Source organism: Formica exsecta, unplaced genomic scaffold (genome assembly GCF_003651465.1).
Source record: "Formica exsecta isolate Colony F162 unplaced genomic scaffold, ASM365146v1 scaffold149, whole genome shotgun sequence".
Classification (NCBI taxonomy): Eukaryota; Metazoa; Arthropoda; class Insecta; order Hymenoptera; family Formicidae; genus Formica; species Formica exsecta.
The window spans coordinates 1,478,789-1,505,037 of NW_021848818.1; the positions used below are offsets into that span (position 1 = coordinate 1,478,789).

General features: G+C 32.0%; 4 protein-coding genes across 6 annotated transcripts in view; 3 read left to right on the top strand and 1 right to left on the bottom strand.

The window, feature by feature from the left end:
- Nucleotides 1-394: 394 nt before the first annotated feature.
- Nucleotides 395-5,572, bottom strand: LOC115232703 (PC4 and SFRS1-interacting protein). 2 transcript variants are annotated; one of them, XM_029802735.1, is made up of 12 exons: nt 5,319-5,572; nt 4,716-4,786; nt 4,415-4,575; nt 4,171-4,304; nt 3,734-3,929; nt 3,343-3,438; nt 2,918-3,260; nt 2,396-2,570; nt 2,178-2,231; nt 2,025-2,090; nt 1,813-1,945; nt 395-1,599 (listed from the first exon to the last, which is right to left on the bottom strand). In XM_029802735.1, exons 1-12 carry the CDS (start codon nt 5,397-5,399, stop codon nt 1,364-1,366), a joined length of 1,746 nt encoding a protein of 581 aa, XP_029658595.1. In that variant the 5' UTR covers nt 5,400-5,572; the 3' UTR covers nt 395-1,363. The 2 variants fall into 2 exon arrangements, with proteins under 2 accessions (XP_029658595.1, XP_029658594.1); XM_029802734.1 differs by having other exon boundaries at nt 395-1,629.
- A 231-nt stretch (nt 5,573-5,803) lies between these two features.
- On the top strand, nt 5,804-12,070 carry LOC115232702 (bone morphogenetic protein receptor type-2). Of its 2 annotated transcripts, none has more exons than XM_029802732.1 (12): nt 5,804-6,016; nt 6,709-6,993; nt 7,176-7,278; nt 7,402-7,599; nt 7,716-7,946; nt 8,065-8,220; nt 8,399-8,581; nt 8,668-8,837; nt 8,920-9,115; nt 9,213-9,413; nt 9,483-9,698; nt 9,780-12,070. In XM_029802732.1, the coding sequence occupies exons 2-12, from the start codon at nt 6,829-6,831 to the stop codon at nt 10,820-10,822; spliced, it is 2,862 nt and encodes a 953-aa protein (XP_029658592.1). In that variant the 5' UTR covers nt 5,804-6,016; nt 6,709-6,828; the 3' UTR covers nt 10,823-12,070. The 2 variants fall into 2 exon arrangements, with proteins under 2 accessions (XP_029658592.1, XP_029658591.1); XM_029802731.1 differs by having other exon boundaries at nt 6,712-6,993.
- A 493-nt stretch (nt 12,071-12,563) lies between these two features.
- Nucleotides 12,564-16,290, top strand: LOC115232697 (elongation factor G, mitochondrial). The gene is made up of 9 exons (XM_029802726.1): nt 12,564-12,786; nt 12,896-13,054; nt 13,206-13,704; nt 13,800-14,064; nt 14,146-14,317; nt 14,423-14,713; nt 14,786-14,989; nt 15,128-15,439; nt 15,565-16,290. Exons 1-9 carry the CDS (start codon nt 12,712-12,714, stop codon nt 15,829-15,831), a joined length of 2,244 nt encoding a protein of 747 aa, XP_029658586.1. The 5' UTR covers nt 12,564-12,711; the 3' UTR covers nt 15,832-16,290.
- A 249-nt stretch (nt 16,291-16,539) lies between these two features.
- Nucleotides 16,540-26,249, top strand: part of LOC115232696 (leucine-rich repeat and calponin homology domain-containing protein 1) — a 45,160-nt gene continuing 35,450 nt past the window's right edge. The window contains 1 exon segment of the mRNA XM_029802724.1: nt 16,540-16,951. Coding sequence (XP_029658584.1) covers nt 16,765-16,951 — 187 coding nt within the window. The 5' untranslated portion in view covers nt 16,540-16,764.

Here is a 26,249-nt window from a genome sequence, read left to right on the forward strand (position 1 = left end):
ATGATAAGTCCGAAAACTTGGTTTATATCCCTAATTTGTACAATTTCGATACCTTTTTACGAGCATTAATTTTAATATAATAGCAATGATTGTAATCAAAACAGCAATATTTTGAGTACACGAACAATATATTATATTACGAATTATACGAATACTAAAAAAAACGTAAGTATGTGTAAAAAAAACATATTTTTATCTTTAAAATGCAATGAAAATGAGAAAAGTTATTTTCACGTAACAGAGAAAATTTCTAAAATACGATAAAAACGCGAGAAATTAATTAAAATAAAATGCAAATAGCAAAGACTATCTTCCTATTGCTCATTGCGTTATTTTTATGTAATATGTGATGTTTATCGCTAACATCAATTGTATTAATTAAACAAGTAAATAAGTTTTGTGTGAATAGTGTTTATGTGCTCTTTACAAATTTTCTTCATGGCACTACCCGAATATACAAAGACTAGTATTTCGATACATGACAGCATTATTTTACTGTCAAGTAAAAATACTATGCATTTCGAACTGATCTTATCCATTATAATATTAGCCACTTTTATTGAATAACCTCTGACAGTGAATATTTGCCTGATCTTATCCAGTTAGTTATATGATCAGTAGTGATTGCAAATATTGTATCAAGTGATGATGCAGGTGAACCGCAATCGCACAATGTGGATATATACTCACAAACTCATGAAAGAAAATATAACACAACTTATTCAAGAGATTGATTTCCACGTGCGTATAAGTGATATCGATCGCATTCACAGAATCACACTTCAATTGGTTTTATAATTCCTTTTAACACTTTTTATCCAATAATGTCAGTGTTGTAACACTAATTTTATTCCTCATATGTAATAATAATTTCTATTTTAATTTTTATATTTCATGCTTTTATTAAATAATGTGGATATTTTAAAATAAAAATCATAAATAATATATACTAATATATGTGGATTTAAATTTCATTACGTTTTATTTATATGATTGCATATGTCAACAACTTAACATTTGCTAACTAATATAATGCTTTTTTGATTGTAGCAAGAGATCATATTATTTACATCTCGCTAAATAAAAAGTTAAATTTTAACGAATTTCATGCTTCTACTTTCAAATATATTGTAGAAGTTACATTTATATGTCGTTAGACAACAATTTAATGATTGTGTAAGAACATACGTGTATAAAATATAGACAGAGGATTATAAAGCCAATATAATGGAAATATAATTTTATAAATGCGGTCGATATACTTTAGCTATATATTCGTTTTTTTTTTCCTTTTTTAGTACCATGGTGGTATACAAGAAAATAAGTAAAAGTTTATATTAACGAAATAAAATTTTTATGTATGTTACTTGGTCTCCTCATTCTTGGGACTCTCACTTCTAGTAGGCATTTCTGCTTCTACTTCTGTTTCAGCAATTGTTTCCGACTCCACCTCTGTTTCTGCTTGTGCTACTGGATCAGATTCCGTCTGTGCTTTTGGTTCCTGTTCAAATTCCTCTTCTGGTTTATGCTCTGCTTTTTGTTCTGCTACAGATTCTGCTTCAGCTACTACATCTGTGTCTAGTTGACTGGCACTATCATCTGCAAGTGAATCTTCTGATCTTCCCGCATCTATATACACACACACACACACATATCAAGAATATATATATATACATATATATACTAATAAGATGTCACAGAATATACTTTTTATTGTTGACGTATCATATCTCTATATATTATAAAACTATTTCATCAGAAGTTATAAAGCCAATCAGTTGCTTATTATTTATAAAATAATAACAGAACTACCTGAACAAGCAGGATCAGACATCAATGAAAACACTTTCTCCTCAGGCATATCTTTTGTCAATTCTTTGAAGTGGACCACTTGATTCGAAAATGATTGCCAAAATGACTGACCTTCAGGTATAGTAAACATAGCCTGCACATTTTAAGTTTTGGTAAACATATGACAAAAGAAACATTAAAATAATTAAATTTAAACTTTTTTGCATAATTACTTTATACTTGTTGTATATATGCTCAGCCTTTTGTCTAATCTGTTCTGCCTTTTGTTTGAAATTAGCCTGGAAAAAAATGTTGTAAATTTATTATAGTAAAACAAAAATAATAGCACATATAAAACATTTTATAAATGTATTATTTATATATACCCCTTCTTCTGCGCTTAGTTTCCATTCTCCTAGGTTGCCAATATATCGTCGCAGCTGCAAGAAAAAAGAAAGAAAGAATATATATATATATATATATATACAAATCAGGAGACTCAGGCTAATGTGCAGTACTTAAAAAGCGCAAATTATATATTTCTTAACAAAATCAAAAAAATTCTTTACTATCAAAATTATTTAAATATTTGATGATTACTCACCCTTTTCACTGTTTCAACAATATGAGGGTGTTTTTTCAACATTAAAGGATCAATTGAAAGAGCCAAGATATCATCCATTGCCTGTAAGCATTTATCTGTATTTGCTCGATCTAGTCCTAGATTTGATTTTATTTGAGCATCTAATTGTAGGAGTTGAGCTTCTATACGAAGCCACCTAGAAAATAACATTATACATATAAGTAATTAGATGTAGCAACTAAATATAAAAGTCACAACATGTAGTAGAGTCTCGTTAATTTTGGTCCTTTGGAAATAAAAGAAAAACTCTTGAAAAATAAAAATTAATAGATACCCTCTCCACAGTGCGAGATGTTCAATCATTGTATGTTTATGTTGCGCACGCGAAGCTGTCGTCTGCGCGTGTCGTCACATGATCTGCCCATAATGATATAGAGAAGACGCGGCATTAGTGTTTTTAAAAGCACGTGTGGAGGAATACCAAAATTAACAAAGCCAAAATTAACAAAACACCACTGTAATATATAACAAATTTCTTCATACCTCAGTTTATATGTTTTGCGATGAACAGCTCCATCTTTTGTTAAAAGACGCTTCTCATCCTCTGGCACGACTACATTAAAATCTAGAGAGTCCTTCACCTGCTCTGGCAAAACTTCACCACTTTCCAATTGCGCTTTGAGCTTCATAGCATTCCTGGCCACTATCCAGTCCCATCGCGTTCGAGCTTCTTTACTTTCAAAAGACTTCGGCCTGTCCATATCCAGCTTAATGCCTACATGTTCTCCAGCAAATGTACGAGCTAATAGAACGCGGTTTGATGTATCAGAAGATGTCCCACTTGATACTACCGTTCCATCAAGTATCGGTCCTTCATTATTTCTCTCTGTAAATTAGATAAATGATCAGATAAATTTCAGAAATAGATTATAACTAAACAATTGAGCAAAAAATCTAAAAATGCCTACTTTCAATAGCAGCTCTTTTCTTATGCATTATATTTGGTGTTATTTGATGCTCATTAGAATCTTCACTTTTCACTTTACGACCTCGTCCAGAATGTTCTAAACAGAAATAGTATATAATTTCAAATCTTGAAATATAGATAACATTTTATGATATTGATAGCAAGTACATTTCATAATTAAAACACGATTAACAATCTAGAAATAAATGCATTAATTATTATAGATACATTATGCATTGAAAACAATAGGAAAATCGAGTATTTTTAATAAGAATACTTTATCATCTAATTTTTTGTATGGAATATTTACTACACTTTTTATGTAAAATTTGTAACACAAAAGGAGAAAATATCGATAACGGTCTCTATGCAATAAAAAATATTATATATACCATTTTTATCCATATTGGTTTCAGTTTCATCGGAACTAGAGAAATCTGCAAAGCGTTTTGGCTTAATCTTGCGTCCACTGCGACTAACTACTTCTTTAGGCGATTCCTCGCCTTGTGAATCTAAAGCAGCTTCCTGTTTCGATGCATCACTTGTGGCTTTCCCTCTACCACGTTTCTTTTTTACTTCTGGAGTATCCTATCATCATGTATTATTTCTCTCAATATGTTTGATTTTTTTAAAGATATATGTTATAAATAACATTGTAAGGAATAATCGCACAAACTATTTAATCTTTAAAAATATTTGTCGGCAATTCCTAATTTTCTTTTGGAGTATATTCATCAATAACTGTTTTTTTACACAGTATTGTAAAGCATGTATTGAGTACTCCAAAGCTTTTTTACCATTTTTTTACAAACATTAAAAAACAACTTACAGGAGTATTGGAGGTAGTTGTAAGAGATTTCCTTTTCAAAGATTTCTTTTTCTCTCCTTCATCTATCATTAAGGAACCAGATTCCATGTCACTATCTGTAGCACTAACAGTTGGCAATTCTGTCGCATCAGTACCTTTAAAGACAAAACAAATCGATTTATTTCTAGAATAATTATTTTGAAGAATATAACTAATAATTATATAAATAATATAATTATTATCAAGATAATATTAGTCATAGTACCTTTAATGGCAGCGATATCTGCCATAGGCTTATTTCTGTCATTTTTAAGTTCTTGTTCAAGTTGCTGTATGCCCTCATGAAAAAACTTTCGTCGAATAGGTTTGCAAAACTTTGCTTTGTTTTCAGTATAAGTATACAACTCTTCAACCTTGCAAACAGCTCTGACATTTAATATTATATTTGATTAATATCATGAAAATATTCATCGACAATATTATGATAAACATTAATATATTACAGAGTAATACTATGTTAATATAATAAATAACGAAATTTGTAAATCACTTATGATGTTACTTACGTTTCTCCTGTACCATAAAAGTAAACGCCATATTTAGCATTCTTTGAATTTGGATCACTAACTTTTTCAACCTGCAAATAGATGGACATTACATAAGTTACATTTGTATATAATGTCCAAAAATGAAACATATACATTTATTTGCTGCAAATATACATATGTATATTGTCATATACGTATACATATATATAATTCTATATATATATGTACATAATCTTAGAAATTATATGCAGTTATAGACAATTATAGAAGAATATTAATAAATTTTTTTGTCAAGTTTAATTAATATTAATATAGATATAAACAACGACATATGTCAATTATCATGATCATGTAAGACACAACTTATTGTTGGAAATGTCATCCATTCCATATAAATCCCGCGCTTTTCTTCCTCCTATACGAAAAACGCGATCTTACAAAACATGACCGCGTACACACGAGATAATCTAAAACTCTATCTATAAATAATTGATATTCATCCTCTCCTTGCATCTACGTAATCGGATATATTTTTGCGGAGAATGAGATACGATAACATCGCATAGGGTATTAGGAATGTTTGTGTCTCGTCGTAGCAGCGCATCGCGTCTGGATTCTTACTTTGGCTGGCCATGGCGGATAACCTCGAACTTTCGCGAACACTTTGTCACCCGCGAAGAATTTCTTCAACAGCTTCACCATGATGATTACGAACGATCCGCGAACGCGGCACCGATTTGTCTTATCGCACTCTCTTCCTCGCCGAGCGCTCTATTAACGGTATGGCGTAATTAATTTCGAGGTAACACCTCACAAAACACCACGACAACCGCCATTTGCACGACACGATCACATCGAAAAATACACGCACGATACGACGCTCAATCCGATTCGTCGTCGGCGTCAGCGAGCGGCAGATCTACCCGCGCAAAGTCGAGCACGCGATTGTTGGTTAAATACGCGAACGCTGATTGACCGCTGTTGACTGCACATCGCACCAATCAGCGGTCCTCGATATTATTCTGCTATTCTTGTCGGTGCAGTATCCATGTAAATTACTCGTAAAGTTTCGCGTCATGCGTACGATATTCCTTGGATAAGAAACTGCGCGAAGATGCGTGAGTTTGCGAACGCGTGATTAGGACGCGACTCAATGGGATACGGACTGTCTGTCAAATACTGTACGAATATTCGGGCGACACATTTATTCAATTTTCGAATGTGCTCGGCGACGTTTTGAGGAAACGTGCGATGTTGTCCTCGACAACGATTTCGATAGCACGCCGTCTCGGATTTTCACGAGGACCGTCGAGCAGGATGTAAGTTCGTATCACGTTACGTTAGTTTGTAATGCATTACGCGTTCATCCGTGTATTTTCTTTTTCATCTTCGCCGATTTTCCGCGGTATGCGTGCGACTTACAATGCGCTTTTGATTATTTATTAACATCCTTCGTTAATCTTTTACAATCGACTCTCGGCCATTCGATGTTATATCTACCTGTCACATAAGAAATTCTGACGAATCAGTCATGTATCACAAATGAGATTTTGCATTATTTATATTATATTCTGGCTCACATAAATTTGCATCATGATTCTACGAATCATGTTTAAATGTCACTGAAAATATCTGTATAAATATGTGAGAATTAAATTTGAGGAATGACAAAAAGAAATATTCAATGAATATGAGTTATATATAGACTTATCAACAAATGTTGAGAAACAAGATTATGCATAATGTGATGAATATGAATTTTTAAATGTGTAACATGAATAGATTAATATTACTTAAAATATGAAAATATATTTTATACATAGTAACTTCATCAAATATGAACCTAAAAAAAATATTTCGATATTTTCATATTTTTAAGAACTATAAAGATTAATAATATTTTATATAACTTTCTTATTAAGAGCAAAAAAATATGAAATAAAACTATGAGAAATATTTTATTTTTAATCTCTTTAATTATTTATCATTTTTTTATGTTATATATAATAAGCAGATGAGTTCAGAATCTCAATGGCAGTGTTGTCTATTACTGCGATGAAAGATGCCAATTCTTAAAGAGCTGTACTTCTGTTGAAGTGGTTCTGGTTCAAGAGGCTTGTGCTAAAGCACAATGAGAGCCATTGTATCAATCATACTGATCACACTGCTGTGTGGCATAAGTTTAGCCTCTGTCAATGCCACTAGGAGATGTGCCAGCAGAAAGAAAAATGTTGAAAATCTTTCTTCGAGACAGGACTCGACAGGTGTACCTGAAAACACATCCAATGACCATAATGTAGGTCATACAGTAAATTATTAAAAAATAATGTGCTTTTTATTGGACAATTACAATTGTCCTAGAATAAAACTTATTCAGTAGAAAAAAAGAGTTCAGTCATGAATTATATCTTAAATTCACAATATCTTGCATGCAAATATTTTAAATGAAATATGTAAAAATAAAATATATATTTTTAGGCAAATGAAGATGTCAAATTTGAGAAATGTAATAATTTCTGTCATGCCTTATGGCAAGAGGATAAGACTGCAAATGGTACCGAAATTAAAATTTTATCTCAAGGTATATAAAACTATTTATATATATATTATGAATATCATTATATATATTATAAACATCAATTAATAAATGCCATCTGATATAAGTAATTGTTATATCTGATATATGTTGTGATATATCAATTAGGTTGCTGGAAACAGTCTGGTGAACAAAAATGTGAAAATACAGAATGTGTTGCGCTTGAGAGATCCACAAAAGCTTTGAACAATACAAAATTTTGTTGCTGTCATGGAGATTATTGTAATCTTAATATTACAAATTCTAATCCTGTTTACTCAGATAACAAAGTATCTAATTCTCTTTCCTCACAAAAAATACAGCGAAGTAAGCTTAACAACAATTAATAGCAATTTTTAATATCAAAATAAATTAAATTATAAAATAGCTTATACTTTTTATAAAGTAATGATAATTAAAGAACATTATTTTATAATTTCCAGCTACACAATATCTTGAACGGTCAAACTATAAACTATGGATAATTATTATACTAATCGTCATATTATGTATATTAGTGATGTGTATCATAGTGACGATTATGTACAAGCTGTATCTTCATAAGTTAGAAAAATTAGGAAAACTGTTACCTTATAATGATCATTTCATGGATAGTCCAGCATTAAGAACTGGTACTTACACAGTTGATCACTTGAAACTCACAACTATTGTAGGTATGTCCTTCTTCATTAATTATTATTTTGTAAAATTAATGTGACATCTCTCTTATCATATTTAATATTAAAATAAGCTCTGTTCTCCTTCTCTATAAATTATAATTGTAATCATCAGGTCAAGGACGATATGGATCAGTATGGCAAGGTAGCATGGGAGATCAAGATGTTGCAGTTAAAATATATCCTTCGCACTATCGCAATTATTTTCAGAACGAGAGAGATACTTATTGTTTACCTTTTATGGAGCATCCATCATTATTGAGCTATTATGGTTCGTATTATATATTTTATTGAAATTAAAATGAATTAAATTATAACAATAATAATGCAAATAATATAAATAATAATAATATATAAAACTGTTTTATATTTTTAAGTCCTGAATCCTTTTTCTTTCTGAGTCTTTAAGCTAAATTATACAATAAATTTGATTAATATTTTAATTGTAGGTGTGGATGAGAGAATAAGCATGGATGGTAGTGTTGAATATCTTTTGGTATTCAGTTTTGCTCCAGGTGGTAGTTTAACAGACTTTTTACGAACACACACTATTGATTGGACTACATTCTGTAAAATGAGTCTTTCAATAGTTAAAGGACTCGCTTATTTGCATACAGATATCCGTAAAGGTGGTATGTACAAAAGACTATTTCATTAAGAGATTATATAATTAGAATTTTTCTATAGTATAGATTTACATAAATATTACTCTTTTTAGACAAGTTCAAACCATGCATTGCACATAGAGATATAAATTCGAGGAATATATTAATCAAAGCTGATGGTACTTGCTGTATTTGTGATTTGGGTTTGGCAGTTCAAATCTCTGGATCTAAATATTACTCTAATGGAGAGGAACAGCATGCTGAATTAAAATCAATTAATGATGTAAGTATCTAAGTATTCATAAGATATTGAAGATTATATTATTATAATATAATTCAATTTCTATTAAAATCTATTATGCTAGGTGGGCACTTTGAGATATATGGCACCAGAAGTATTGGAAGGTGCTGTTAATTTACGTGATTGTGAAAGTTCTTTAAAACAGATAGATGTTTATGCAATGGGATTAGTTCTTTGGGAACTGGTTACGAGATGTTCTGACATTTATATTCCTGGATCAGAAGTACCGCAATATAAACAGCCATATGAAAATGAAATAGGTTTGTTTATATGAAATATCTCTTAAAATGCCTGTTGTTTTAACACTGTTATATTTTATTTATAACAAATATGTGTTTTTTATTGTATACCTTCTAGGTCTTCATCCAACATTTGAACAAATGCAAGTTTTAGTATCACGTAACAAAGCCAGACCACTTTTAGAGAGTAATTTAGTAGATAGACCAGGGGTGCGTTTAATTAAGGAAACTATGGAAGATTGCTGGGATGCTGATGCGGAAGCTCGTTTAACTGCTTTGTGTATAGAAGAACGACTTTCGGAATTGCAATCTCATCGTGGTAATGCATTTAATATTTAATAAAAACTATATATCTTTTACATTTTCTAAAAAAGGACTTATCTTGTAGTAACAATGCACTTTACTGATGGAAGTCCAATGGTGAATTCTCATTGCACCCTAGTGCCTTCAACGACAAACAGTCTTTATAGCGAGTCCTCGCATCATGATAATGTACATGTTGTTCAACTTGCATTGAACATGATGCAAGATGGTAATGACAGCGCAATAGCTGAAAACTTAGTTATATTATCACCATCTGATAGTGTTGCTCATGAACACAATTGTAAGTAATTGATATTAATAAACATTATATATTTCGTAATACTTGTAATATCATTTTAATCATCCTTAATCTATATTTCAGTCAAAAATTCGAACGAAGTAGCGACATATAATCATACTCAAACGCTTCAGCCGTATCAAGGCAGAAATCCATGTATGGAGAGAAATTTAATGTTACAATCTGATTCCTTAGACGACTTGGGCTGCAATGGCAATGTTCTCGTCGATAAGTCACTGAAACATGCGTGTCACGATCAATATAAAATCGTCACAGAAGCACAAGGTCTGGTTTCACACGATTACTTAAGTCAACACACTACTCAATTAACGCAACTTAGACCAGCGACGCCTATACCATATGTCCAAAATGTCATTTCCGACGAAGGGTCAACTTCGTGCGGTAAGCGAAAACAAACGAACATACAAGATTCGTCGCTTCAAGAAAGTCCACGAAAAAAATTATTTGCTTGGCCCAATTTAAAAAAATTGCTCATTACTAAAAAGATGTATCCGTACAGTAAATACCAAATAGACAGAGAGGATTCTAAATCCAATTTATTATCAAAGCAAAATATCCAAATTAAAACTGTCGAAACAAATGTAACAATCTCGCCTGGAGGAAAGTACGTAAATGGTATTGTTGGTAAAACTTCTACCTCGGCGATACCAATAGAGAAGAATGACAAAAATACCACGCAAACGGGGAAGCAAAAGCAATATGAAATTGATAATACGACATTCAACGCACGTCCTTCTACTTTGCCACTTGTAAATTTAAGAAACAAAAAGAGAGAAAACAATTTAAGTAGACAACAGAGTATTGACAAATTTAATGAAGTCTTTAATGTGGGCTCAAACATAAACAATGCATTAAAGGATCCACATATGAGAATAAAAACGCCTGGTGATTTGCCACCATCCGTTAGAAAAATTCGTGGTCGTGCGCAATCAACGGCGAGATTTTCTCTTTACGATGATCGTATGATGTGCAATATCCTGAGTGAAGAAGATGATCGAAATGACAAAGCCATTTGGAATTCAGTGCCATTTGGTATGGATCTCGGTGATAATGATGGGAAACATTCACCAACGAAACTTGGTACCAAAAATGTTACGTGCTTTTAATCAGATATGATATTAATGTGTTTGTAAAGTCTTTATGTCTATAACTTAGTCAAAGGAAAGAGGAATGTTGTAGGATACCTCTAGCTTCAATTTATGTACAGAGAGAAAGAAAGAAAGAGAGAACTTATGTCTATAAGAATAAGATTTTATACTCAATGCAAATATATTATCATAATATAGACACAATAAAAAACAATAAAATTAAAAGGAAATTTGGAAAAGAAGAATATATTTAGAAATTCGTGCTATTCAATTGGTTTGTCATGTTATATTGATAGCATATTTTGTGCATCATGAATGCTTTTGCTGAAGTAGATAGTTGAGTATGACAAGAAGTGCACATTACAAATAGAAAATAGAAAATCAAATTGACTTGCGATCTATATTCGCTGAGCTATAAGAAATGAGTTTATTTGTTATGACTCTGCTTTCGTATATATAGTATTTGTGAATCATCTTTATAGTCAATGTTTCTTTCAATTCCATATTTGTAGATTTAATTAATTCAGTATGATTGATAAACATAGACAATCAATATTGACACATTTACATCACGTCGTAAGATATTATTAACATCTCGATGTGTAATTGTCTTTTATTTTTTCCACAACATTTAAAAGACATAATCTCTATGTAATGTGTAAAACAATCTCTTAATGTTAATATTTGTAGAATATTCTCCATTTTTGATATTATTAGCTCAAAGACTCATAAAATTACAGACGAAAGTAATGCAAACTCAATTTTTTTATTATTGATTTTATATATTTCACATAAGGATTCGGTGTTTACTTTCTATGCGTGCACGCGCGCATATAAAGTATAATTTAAGTTTTAAACAAATCGTGCAACAAATTTGTTCATTAATATGCAACGATAATTATCAGATATATGAATCTACAATTAATATACAAAGCCATTAATATTAATATAAGTGATTATAATTATAAAGTAGAAATAGAGTAAAAAGATATATTTGAGCACAAAACTATAATACTATCGAGTTATATGAAAATTATTTTTCCTGATCCTATAAAAGTTCAGTGTAAATACCCGTAGTATAAAAGAAGACTATTCAAATGCGTTAAATATACTTGTTATGTTATATCATGTTATGTTGAAGATGTCTTAAATTCTTATGTTATATATTTTTTGCGCGGTACTTTATTCTACATATTATTATTAACAAAATTAAGATAAATAATAATGATTATGCAATTCATAATAAAGTATCTCTTTTATCGAAAATTTTCGTCTTTTTATTTATAATAAAACAAACATTAGACTATAAGAAATGGATGTTATATGAGATAAATTAAAGAAAATTTTATGAGAATATTTCAAAAAGATTTATAAGAATTTTAAAACATTTTATATATTAACTTTTTGTATATTTATAAAATTACGAATGTTCGACACTTCTTTGATATTCATCTTTTAGCTAGGTCTTTCTCTGTATTTCTATCTATATCTATGTAATTCTATATAAATCAATTGTGTGTGTGTTTATTCAATAAATTACATTTTTATTGTGCCTATTATAAATGAAATATTCTCTTCAATTATTTAAATTTTCGTAATTCGTAATGAAATTTTTTTAATTTGTAACTTTTTATTTCTGTAAACTTGTATATATATTTCTTAACTACATCTTTAAATTAAATCGCATATATTAATTATATATAATTATACATGAATTTTTATTGCGTTACATCATTGAAACTTTGATTATGTAGTGGACTAGTGACAGTGTGTGACGTGTGTTTGTGTGTGTAATCTCGGTAATGTCGGACGTCGTCGGTGCTTCATGTAACATCGTACAAAAAATAATTCTGACAGAAAAGTTATAGCTATAAAAAATTAGTTGATATTAGATAAAATTGATAATTATGGCTATCATGAGTCTTTTAAGTCGTAATATTAATTTAACTCAATTGTCAAAGCTGCATCCACGCATCTATGAAGTAAGATTCTTAACCTTTACTTTACCTTTAAATTCTTTGTAGCTGCTTTCGTATTCGTTAATAAGAAAATTTCATTACGACTTACGAAATTACTTCATTTTTTTTAAAGCAAAATGTGCGGTTTTGGGCGTCACATGCTAAATTTGCTGAGCATAAATCATTGGAAAAGCTCAGGAATATTGGTATATCAGCTCACATTGATTCTGGTAAAACTACCTTGACCGAACGTATTTTGTATTATACCGGTAGAATATCCGAAATGCATGAAGTGAGTTGTAGAATTTAATTATTATGTATTTTTATGTATAGAGAGATTGTTAAAATTAGTAAAGTTAATATATGTTATTATATATTTATATTTCAATATTTCTATAAAATGGAAAGAGATAATATATATATAATATACTTGTTCCTATTAGGTGAAAGGAAAAGATAATGTGGGTGCAACTATGGACAGTATGGAATTGGAAAGGCAGAGAGGAATCACTATTCAATCTGCCGCGACATATACATTATGGAAAGATCATAACATTAATATTATTGACACACCTGGACATGTGGATTTTACAGTGGAAGTTGAAAGAGCTCTACGTGTTTTGGATGGTGCTATACTTGTCCTCTGTGCTGTGGGTGGTGTCCAATCACAGACTTTGACTGTAAATAGACAGATGAAAAGATACAATGTACCCTGCTTAGCATTTATCAATAAGCTAGATAGAATGGGCGCAAATCCAAAGAAAGTCTTACAGCAAATGAGAACCAAACTACATCATAATGCTGCGTTTATACAATTGCCAATTGGTCTGGAAAGCAATACAAAGGGAATAGTTGATTTAATTTCTCAAAAAGCAGTTTATTTTGAAGGAGATTTCGGAGAACTTATTAGAGAGGATGATATTCCAAAGGATATGAATGCAGGTATGCACATAGAATTAGATTTCAAAATCACATTGGCATGTCTGTTTCTCTCTTTTTGCTTTATAAAATTATTACATTTATGTTACATTCATTAGAGGTGAATGAAAAAAGGCAAGAATTAATCGAGCACTTGAGCAATGTGGATGATACGCTTGGGGAATTATATCTAAATGATACAAAGATAACTGAGAAAGATATTATGAATGCTATACGTAGGAGTTGTTTGAAAAAAAAATTTACACCTGTACTAGTTGGCACTGCATTAAAGAATAAAGGTGTTCAGCCATTATTAGATGCAGTAATTAATTATTTACCAAATCCAGGAGAAGTAGAAAATTATGCTCTTCAAGAGAAATCTGAGTAAGCTTTTTGTATATTAATAATAATTGATACTTATATATGTGCCATATATCTAAGGATAAATTTTGTTTTATATTTCAGTGGAGAACATACTAAAATTTTATTAAATTCTGATCGTGATGATAAAAATCCTTTTGTTGGGTTGGCGTTCAAATTAGAGGCTGGCAGATTTGGTCAATTAACATATTTCCGTAGTTATCAAGGAATGTTGAGAAAATCTGATATTTTATACAATACAAGAACAAGAAAGAGGGTAATTATATAGATATTGATACACACATATATATTTTTTTATAATTTATCATTGAAATGTGTTTAAAAAATATTATGGTAATTGCTCTATTACTTTATATTTCAGGTACGAACTCAAAGATTAGTTCGGCTTCATTCAAATCAAATGGAAGATGTGACAGAAGTTTATGCAGGAGATATTTTTGCTTTATTTGGAATAGATTGTGCATCTGGTGATACTTTTGTCAAAGATTCTAAGCTAGAATTGTCAATGGAATCAATTTATGTTCCTGATCCTGTGGTATCTATGTCTATACAAACAAAAAACTCAAAAGATCGAGACAATTTTGCTAAGGGTATTGGCCGATTTACTAAAGAAGATCCAACTTTGCGCTTCACTTATGATACCGATAACAAGGTAAGATTTTCTATGTCATAAATTATTATTCTTGGCAAATATATTTAGTACTGAGACATATGTCTTTTTCAGGAAAGTATAATTTCCGGCATGGGCGAATTGCATTTAGAAATTTATGCACAAAGATTAGAACGTGAATATAATTGCCCAATCGTTCTTGGAAAGCCAAAGGTTTCTTTCCGTGAAACATTATGTGAACCATGTGAATTTGATTATTTTCATAAAAAACAGTCTGGTGGTGCTGGTCAATATGCTCGTGTGATTGGAATTATGGAGGTATGAAATATGTGCGTTTTTAATGTTTTTTTATCATTAATATTTATCATATTTATTGATATTAGATATCACTTGTGTGTGTGTATAATCTTTCAATATCTTATTTAAAAGAAAAATTTCTATGTTTCTTATTTTTAGCCTTTACCACCCCAGAAAAACACAAATATCGAATTTTCGGACGAAACTATAGGGACGAATGTTCCAAAACAATATATTCCGGGTGTAGAAAAAGGCTTCAAAGCTATGTGTGAGAAAGGTATGCTCAGTGGACACAAAATTGCTGGTGTTAAATTCAGGATAATAGATGGTATGCATCATTGCGTCGATTCTTCGGAGTTCGCCTTCTTTCAAGCTGCTCAAGGTGCTGTCAGAGATGTGTTTGAAAATGGTAGCTGGCGAATTTTGGAGCCAGTTATGCTGGTCGAAGTAACGGGTCCTGAGGAATTTCAGGTACAATAATACTACCTAATATAGTTTATTTCATATTTATATAATTTATCGCTTTTTTGCTGAATACAAACTTTTACATGTTCTATTACTTAATCAAATTTTCAATTATGTAATGCATTTTATAGGGTTTGGTATTAGGACAAATCAATAAAAGAAGAGGAATTATAAATACAACGGAGGTAAATGAAGGATGGTTCACAGTCGTTGCAGAAGTGCCACTTAATGAGATGTTTGGTTATGCCGGCGAACTAAGATCAACTACGCAAGGTAAAGGAGAATTTACTATGGAATATGCAAGATATAGCCCTTGCATACCGGAGGTACAAGAACAACTAGTTAGACAATATCAAGAATCACAAGGAATCATAGTAGCTCAGAAATCGAAAAATTAACTATAGAGCATTAGGTATATATTTATTTTTTTTTAGTAAAAGATTGCGCAATATTACCATGAATACTGTAAATGTATTATGGTAATATTTATGCTTTATTATACCTACAACATAACTAATATTTACTTAATGTAAATTGTTAAGTTATTAAAAATTTAATAACGATAAATTATTATATAATAATAATTGATGAATGCGATTTGTATAATTGATAATGACGACAGAATGAATGTATCGAGCGGATTGAAGTCTATGTCGAAAATGTGTGATATATAAAATACAAAATAAATACGTAGAAAATAATTTTTATCTATAGAGAAACATACAACAAGATGTCTATATTATATCTTTTATTATCTTCCCCGATTTTCGTTTATAACATATTATATAAAATTTATCTCCAACATTAGCTCTTCTATATTTTCGTACTTCTAATTATGTTAAATATTCTATACGAAAGTGTATTCTCTTTTTTTATGTACCTGTATTTCCTGTATACATACTTTCTTTCAGATCTCGTTTCTCATCTTTTTTTACCCCAAAGCTGATTTTGTTTTGAATTTTAAATGCAAAAAATGTAATAAAGAACTGTGTATATATGAATAAAATAAATGTTATTAAAGAGACCGGTTGTCATGGCGACGACACCTCGCACAAGATGGCGCTTAAGTGGCGCGCGTCGCGCACAATGCGACGCGCAGCACGGTCTTTATAGTCTATCGCCTATCAGTCGCGTCCTGACACACCGAGGGGAAGGTCGTGACGCGCGTCTTCTGCGTTTACCCTCTGCCGCGTTCTCGAGCACGAGATCGGAGCGCGTCGTCGCGAGTGCTACGCCAGGGGAGGAGACGCACCCTCCTGTTCTCGGTCGCATCGCCGAAGCCGTTGCGTGCAGTCGCGCCGCGTGTGTTTCCCGTGTCCGAAAAATGTAATATGGCGATGGTTGCGTCGAACATGAGCGGCCACATACAGAAGCAGCTCACCAGGAGCCTCGAGCGGATCCTGGAGGAGGCGCACCTGAGCGGCGAGCTCAAATTGAGCGGTCGCAAGCTCAAGGACTTCCCGAAGGTCGGGAAAACCGGCACGGCCAAGTACAATCTGCAGGACACCGTCATCGCCGGTGAGTCCGTTTGATATGTTTTTTTCGAAGATATTTTCAGGGTCGATTTTACTAGGGGGAGGAATACAAATATTCGTAGAAAGTACTTGTATATAGGGGAATGCGTATACGCGATTGATCGAATTCTGTTTGTTATTCTTGGTAAAACTTTGTTATTTTTATGCGCGTTTATATTTTGTAATATCGCTTTCCGTCTTATGTCACAATGGATCCGCGTGCACCAGCACACGACGAATTGCCGCATTCATAAATGCATATATTCGCGAATCATTTTTCGTGTACTTGTAAATAATAATTATAACGTCACCGTTATTCGTAATGCATGTTACAACGTTTATTTTCAGTATCGAATCTTTACGTACAGGATGTCACTAAAATCTGACGTCTTATATAGATTCACACTATTTAGAGATCAAACATTAAAAAAACCGAAGATAAATCGTTGAATAAAAAAGTCCACTTCAATTCTCGATCCAATACTTATACTTCGCGTAACTTGAAAAATTTTTTTGAACATTTTTTAAAATCTTGATATAAATTGTCAATTAAAGACTTCTATACATTACGTCCGATCGAAATAGTATTAATTTCCCTATCAGATCTGTATTTTATAGAAGAAAGATTTTTTTGAATTTATTCCTGGCAGAAAGCCTACAATAGAGAATTACCTACGAAGATATTATATCGTGCCAATGAATATATATATTGTATATTGTATGAAACGCTATTAATTTCCTTATAGGTTATTTAACAAGCGAATATACATATGTACCGTTCGCGTTAGTGCATTGACCACAAAAACTTTTAAGCATTACCTAATATGCGTGCACCTGCCAGGTTCTCGACACCTGGCGTGCATTACTCACCGGTAATTGCAACTGATTGCAGAGCTTTATAGCAAACGTATAACGCTGGCAGATTTATTAAACATCCCGCCAAGTATCCCGACGACGATTTAAAAACACATTTACGAACGAGATTCGCATTTTCATCGTGCATTTATGACGCTTAACATCGATTCTTCTTCGTTTCGATTTTACGTCTAGCCTGAAGTACATATGTGCTTTACATGAATATTTAATGTATATTTCAATTGTGTTTCGCAGTACAATACACAGTACAATAATTAAATTTGAATAAGGTAATTACATTTTGACTGATAAAATAATCATTTATCAATCAAAGTGTGTGATTATATTTATTTAATCATAATTGTTTCAGCGTGTATTATACGAAACAATTAAAATATGATAAACATCCATCCTATATATGTACATAATTCGATCAATAAATAAATGTCATTATAATTTATATTAACAAAGTGCAAAGTAAAAGGATAAATAGCTGCATATTATATTATAGGAGCATTAAAAATAAATTAAAATGAGGATTTTTTATTTTTTGTGATACTTTGTAGAAAAACATCCACGCTATAAATAAATATAATTGCATCATATAATAATTGACACGAATTAGAACTAGTGTTAAGTGAAACGAATATTCGCGGGTTAATTCATCTCATGTGAAATAATTCTTATAGATATTAAAATTCTTCTTTCGATTGCGCTATTTTTGCAGTTGAATTCATATTCGCGAAATTCAAACTTCAAACGGACCGAAGAGAATGTAAACGTCTTTCCAAAGAGATAGTTACCGTTAATACATTGTAACACAATTAAAAGTAAAAAAAAAAAAAAATACAAAAAACAAACTTTAAATAAAAATTCATAGTAAAAGAATACAAAATCAAGATCTTGACATATTTCATTATCATATGTAGAGACAAGATGTGTTTGTATATCGGGTGAACAACAAACGTATCAAATGTGCGTGATAAAACAAACTAGAAAAATTTAAATCCGTGATATTTTTATATAACAAAGTTTTGTTTATAGCATTTAGTATGTTTATACTTTATACCATATGTTCTTTCCTTCACACTTGCGAGACAAAATAATATGTAAACATTACATTATACGATCTACGTTAATAACATATTCTTAATGCCTCTATAATATGATAACATCTTTATTAAATGACGTAACATTATGTTTTATTCATTTAAAAGTCTCCAAGTACACAGGTTACAAAAATTTAATTACAATAAAAATAGTAAATGTTATGTGTAGATATCTCTACAGATAATTTTAATATTTTCGCTTTTTTTTAATACAATATTTCTCTTCCGGCGTAATCGTAAAAAGAGTTAACGTGACGCAATACTCTCGAAATAGATGGATACGATGAAAAAGTGAGAAAGAAACGCACACTAAAACAAAATTATGCGCCGAAGTTATGCATCCGTGGAGGGGCTTATTTCTGTCGCGTCGCATAAACGCCGTGTGCGCCGAGAGCTTGCAATCGTGTCCGTAACTCTTTCGTGTCATGCACAAAGGAGACTTTCCGCGCTTTATAATTTTCCCGCCCGATAGATCGACGTCCTGGTTCTCCTTTTATCACCGGGGGTTCGGCCTGGATGCAAAACGCCGCAGGAACCGCGTTATCTCGCTCGGCACACCCAGTGTTTCCTGTTGCTGTAATAAATACGTGTCTAACAGCCGATAATATTCCAAGAACAACGGGAATTAAGTTCGCTAACAGTACGTCAAGTTACGACATTGTCGATGACACTTGAACAGTGACGAAACTTGCGAAATATCGACAGACGTTCCGCGTGGTTCGTCTCTTATTCTCAACTTATTCCATTAAGATGGAATTATTCCAACTATCGTTATTGCATCTGCGATTTCTGCAACTTTGACGAAAAGAATGTCATGAAATAATTGGCAATAATATAATTATATTAATTATTAATATAATTTACTAATATTATGCATTTGCAATATATTTTAATATGAAGCACGACATTTTATTCACAAAGTTATTCACTAAACTTTATTCTCATATATGTTGTCACATTTAATAATTATAATATATTGCAAACAATAATACGATAAATTGTCATACTTACTTTCTTTTGATTAATAATCTACATTAAAATTTCAAGACAGTTAAAACTCTTTTGACATTTTTATAGAAGTAATATATAATCTATACGTGTATAAGATTTTGTAAGAAATAATGTGTACGTGTATTAGATAGATATCTGTGGGTCAACACGCTGTAACATTAAAGGCAATAAATTGCAGGCTATTCTCCGATACTGCGAAAGAATTCAGTTAACTTTAATTCACGGCGAATAATTTCACGCGTTCATTATTATACGGTTAGGTTTTACGATGCTGATTCATAATTCTTAAGCGGAACATAGTATATTTGCGGTCCGGTTTCGCCGATGCAATGTCGTGCGTATTCACACTTTTTCTTACGCATTTTTTTTACACGTACTCGCTTACTCAGTATAATGCCTAACGTGTCAGGAATGTGAGATAACATTGCACGTAAAGTTTTTTCAGTCGTTATCTGCAAGTTTCAATTATGGCTACACCTTCGTGGACTAAGCAGACAGCAATAACGACCTTACTTTCGTGTTCAAACCCAAGAATTTTTCCACTAAAACAACCTGAAAATCCAATGCCCCATATTTTCACCGTTTACAATTAGCGCTAAACGTGACTGAACGGATGATAATCAACGGCTCGCATTATTTAGCGCACTGACACTCATGTCAGAGAAAGTGCAGACGCTTTCTTGCTGATTTCTTATTCATAATTTTTTTTTGTAGTTATTCCGAAACGCCATAACTTATACATATGTACGTGTACACAGATGGCAATACATTTTATTTTAATTATACATATTTTAGATAGAAACATGTATGTGTATGTAAGCGTGATGCGCGGTTCTTGCATTATAGAAATAACACGATATCTGCATATATATCCTCCTGTCACATTCTTTAGCCCGTCCGAATAGCGAACTCATCGAATTTCGATGACGTTCGTCGGGAAATGGACTAGAATTGTAGATTGACGTTGTCCCTGGAGGATGGATCGGTGATGTTCGATGGTAGGGGACCTTTTTACTATTTTCTCGAGCATTATCGAACTGTCCTTCATCCGCCCATCTTACGATGAGTCCCGTGAGAGGGGAACGTAACTTTATTAACGGACCCCAAGTCAATTCGGCTTGCTCGATGAGAGATCTGACAGCTTATTCCCGTATCGGACATTCGCATGAAATATGCACGCGTACCAATTAACGTTACGATTCTTCCCTTCTTCTCCGAGAAGCTCTTTTCAGAATACATATATCATTCTATTTTGACGAACTTAATTTTAATTATAATAGAAAATGTTTCGTAAGATGTGTATTTTTTGATTAAATTTCAGTCACGATTTATAGAAATGAATCGATAAATTAATAAATATTCTATTTAGATAATCTTAAACTGCTTTCGTTATTTAACGTTTTATAACTTGTTGAAATGTTTATCTTGTATAAGTCTTTCTATTCATCTTGCCTTCTCGTCGCATATAACGCATTCGGTCGGAGCTGTTATCGATTATGTCACGGTGTACCGCGCACATTCTTCTTCAGATAAAGAAGAAGGGTGCGACATCCCTTTCCGTACCGTCCCTCTTTATGCGCCATTACAGGCAGATAATTCAGTCATCGGGGGTTGTCCACCACTTCGCTTTGTGGACTTTAAAATCAGTGTCTGTGTCTGCAGTTGCGGGAACGAAACTCGCGCTGACGTTTTCACGATGACCGGAATGCTTTGGCATTCTGCGCAAACTTCTCTGCCAAATGCAATTTCGTCGACGCAGTTACGATCCGTATGTATGTGGCCACGGTCGTGTTGCAAGGACTTCGCCGAATAGTATACGTTTCGAACAAGCTTAGGGTCAGGTTACATCGAATTTTCACGAACATTCCCGTATTCGTATTTGTTTCTAGTAGCTCGGAAACTTAAATAAATTACACGTCACGGTACTATATATTTCGCAGTGCTCTTTAATACATTCAATGACGTATTTTTCTGTCTGCGCTACTAAAAACAAACATATGAATTTTTTTTACGCGATTGTCGATCGTTATTTTGCAAATTTACGCCGTTGAATATAAGAAACATTCTGTTGAACAAAATATGTATAATGTAAATAAATATGTATAATAAAATAAAAAAAATGTAATGTGCTTCGTGCATATTTTTTAATTTAATTATTTTGCTTACAGAAGCATACTATTTTCTAATATAACTTCTTTCAAGTCTGCATAATCTCACTCCATTTATCATAAATATTCTCAATGAATAAGTATACTATCGTTACTTATTATTCAACGTACAACAATACAGATTGCATTAACTCACTATCGATAGAAGGAATCAAAGAGCAACAGTGCGTAAAGTTTGCACCTTCACCGAGCAATCATCGTATCGGGCATCTTAAATCATCTAATTAGTCGAGCATGAATATATTGGACTTTTACGTTGAATTATTGCACAATAATCATCGCACTACAAACTAGCAATAGTTAGCGGTCGCAAAATTATTCTTCGATCATTAATCTTCGGTGCAATTTAATTATCATTACACTAAAGAACTTGCACTGTTTTCTTTTACCTTTATGATACCGTAATTTCTTCTTTATTTCTTATGTTTTAAAGAAAACTAAACTCGACATAACGTTCAACTTACAAAATGTTCTCAGTGTGCATTTCGGTACAATGTTATACTTGCACGCGTGAAATAACCACCGAAAGACTCGAAAAAGTTCGAACGCGAGCGCATCCAAGCATAGTGATTGCACTTCACTTTTCAGTGAATCACTTCGTTATTATTTGCTTTCTTTGCTCTCTCTCTTTCTTAGCCCGTTGGCTTTGTAACAGCTGTCGCACAACGAAGAATCGGCCAACCATAACGAAAATGTTTCCTTCTTGAATCGTTTTAGGACGATCTCTTCTGTAATATTCAAGCGTATTAAAGAATTCTGATTGATACGCCGAGGATGATTCCTTATATTTACTATTTATAATCAATTAATCGTAAAACGTGCTGTAATCGATAGAAAATTGGCATATACAAGCGATTATTATAACAGGAAATTGTTCTCTAAATTATTGAAATATTATGGCGGATATTATTAATTTTATTAGTAACAGGCAATAATAAGCAAAATGATATTTTCGTAAATACATAATTTATTACTAATTATACGATAGCAACGAATATATGAATATTATCATTCTCTACATGATGATGCATTGATAAATCATGGATTAGAAGATTAATAAAATTCGTATTTTGTGGATGGAGTTTCTTTTTTAAATTACTTTACTTATATCTGTTAAATGATGCATGAAGGATCTTGTAATCCGGGAAGAAGTATATGATTTACAGAGCTCGAGAGAAAAACGCGAATGGCATATCTTGGGGAAAGTAATATCGCCAATCTTTTCACGAGTTCTCCTCTTTGAATTCGATGTTGAATAATCCAAAACGAAAGATCTTTTCGCCACCGATCGACACTCTCCACTCTCTAGTTCACGAAAAGCCGAACGGTACACGAAATATACACGCTAAGGGCTACGACGGCCCTTCGAATTATCTCCAGCGATATCGAAACGTGCCACGCTGGTTCTGCTTGTTCGCGAGGGTGATGAACGCCGTATTTTTACAGGGGTGGTGCGGCCTGCGCGCGGGGATGTAAGAGAGATATCCGTACACGTCCAAGCTAAAGATAGAGGCACCGCAGCTGCAGAGACAGGGGTGCCAACAGGTCGATAACTCCATAACGTGTTATATTGCGGGGTTTACCATGGCGCCACTATTCTCGCGACTTTCGTTTATCAATGTCGAAACTGTTCAGCTTATACTACTTTCCCCGAAAACAAACTTAAGTACGACGGTATTATACTTGTCGTAAGCTGGAGAGAAACACGACAAGTTGGGGAATAGAATGTGGCCAGAGTACTCTGGAGTGTGTCACAGCGCGCGGTATTAATCCTAGAGTGCTAACACAATGAAATGATAACGGTTTTAGTTCTAATATCAAGGGACAACGTCGTTCTCAAAGTACTGAAGAAAATAAAATATGATGTAGTATCAATTATTGGAAGCAGGGATTAATGTGTATCAATTATTATTATACATAAACTTTATTAATAATAATTGATATATATCGATATAAATTTGATATATAATTTAATTTATCAAAATGCTTTATTATTTAACTGTGAGCGTTTTAAAGTTACTTCAGGAAGGATATAAAGTATAAATATGATATTTTCACGGTTTAAAATATTAATTTTATAGAGAGAATGTGTGAGAAAATGCTAATAATTAATCGGAAAATCATAAAAAAAGATTTAATAGCTTGTGTCACAATGAAGCAGAGTTCGTCAACGTAATACGGTGTTATCGTTTATCCGAAACACTTATCTCTGCCAAAGGAATACTTTACGAGACGAAATTCCTTGCATGCTTGTGAAACATCCAAAATATGAGGAACTCTTATATATACACATACAGAGATATATCAATTTGATATGCGATTTGAATATTGTGATATGTTGCTTGAAAAGAACACTTATTATTACTTATTATTTATTCATAGATTCAAGAAAAACGAAAACGATTTTCCTTTCCATTAAAAAATAATCTTAATATTATTCCATAATACATTTTTAAGATAATGCATATTTATTTAGCATTGTACATCATATACATATAGGTATTTATCGAAATCAATACCAAACAAACCGTCATCAAATGCACTAGTGTATATCGATCAGTCACGATTGTAGACTCTTTGACAGAAAAGCAAATAACGGCAGAATAAACACTTTCGCGCAAGAGTACCTTATTATTGTATATTTTCCTCTCTATCTTTCTATATTTTTATAGAATCGTTTGCATCCCATTTTATTTATCTTTTTGCGCATACAATAAATAAATAATAAATGTAATGAAAAAGATTGAATATCTTTTTACTATATATATTTTTACATAAAAGTTATTATTAATACAACATTTTTATCATTTAACTTTTATTGTGTTAAGACAAAAAAATTATTTATTAACCTATCACATAATTTCTTATATTAATCATTACACTCAAAAAAGTGGTATTGCAACTACAGAAAAAATTTTCTGGGTGCGCAAAATTAACTGAGGTACATAAATGATTAGCAAATACTGTGATATCGCATATGTTTCGCATTTAATCAATCTAAGTGACAGAGACAGAATTTATATCTGAACTGTTTGTGAAATTTAGAAAGAATGTTTTTCTGTGGCGCCTATCCATGTTAAGGCCAATCATACTTGTTATAAAGTTTGGCTGTGGTACACAAAAAAATTAGCGGCAAGAAACAAATAAATATATAATCCTCACATCTAACATATTTGTATAACGCGCCCAATCTATCCAGCTCTTTTAAACAATTTCTCTCAATTTTTCGATGCTGCAGTTATAATTGGCAGTTATATTTCTCACAAAGAGTGTTCTAGCTGTAGTATCGAAACTCATATTTATCCAATGCAGTGATTAACATTTGGCAATGGAACCTAAATTTTCTAGAAGATATTATTAGAATATTGCTGCTATAAATTCTATATGTAACAGACAATATTCTAACAGATACAAAAAATAGCGATAAATTTTTGTTGTGACACCTAGAAATCTACCTATATCAGCAAGACATTTTTTTGAGTGTGCAATTAAATGTGCTTTTATTTAAAAAAATAAATAAAAATCTTTAATCAATATGTAATTAAAAACTGCAATTAAGAGTATTTGCGAAAGTTATAAAATATAAAACATTTTTCATAGAATATAACAAATAAATTTAGAACTTTTATATAATTACACATTTTTTCTTAATAACAAGTTCATTAATTAAGTAAATGAATAATATGGTACATAAATGTGTAATATTTACATTCTTTTATGAAATATGTATTCTGAGGAACGTGGAGAAAGCGGCTATGCATTATATTATAGTAAGACAGTAAATGCACTATTTTAACGTTGCATCTAATCGACAGACAAATGGATTGGCACGAAGCGAAAATTATAATCTCGATAAGTAGAATATGCTTATAGAAACTTATAGCTAGTCATAGCTAGTCATAGCAAAGTGTAACAGCGTGCAATTTTGACTATGAGACTATAAGTTGTTCCCCGCATTGATTCATTAACTTTAATGATCCGTACGATTTGTTTTCTCTTAGGGTTGTTTCACTTCCACGATCTGGCATTTGGAGCACGAAAGTACTTGAATAATGGAAACGTACCGAGAACACGCTACACGAAGCATTGTCAACGCACCACCTGTCGCTACAAGTGCGATTGATCTACGCCCAGCTGATATAGACACGAATATGCTGAC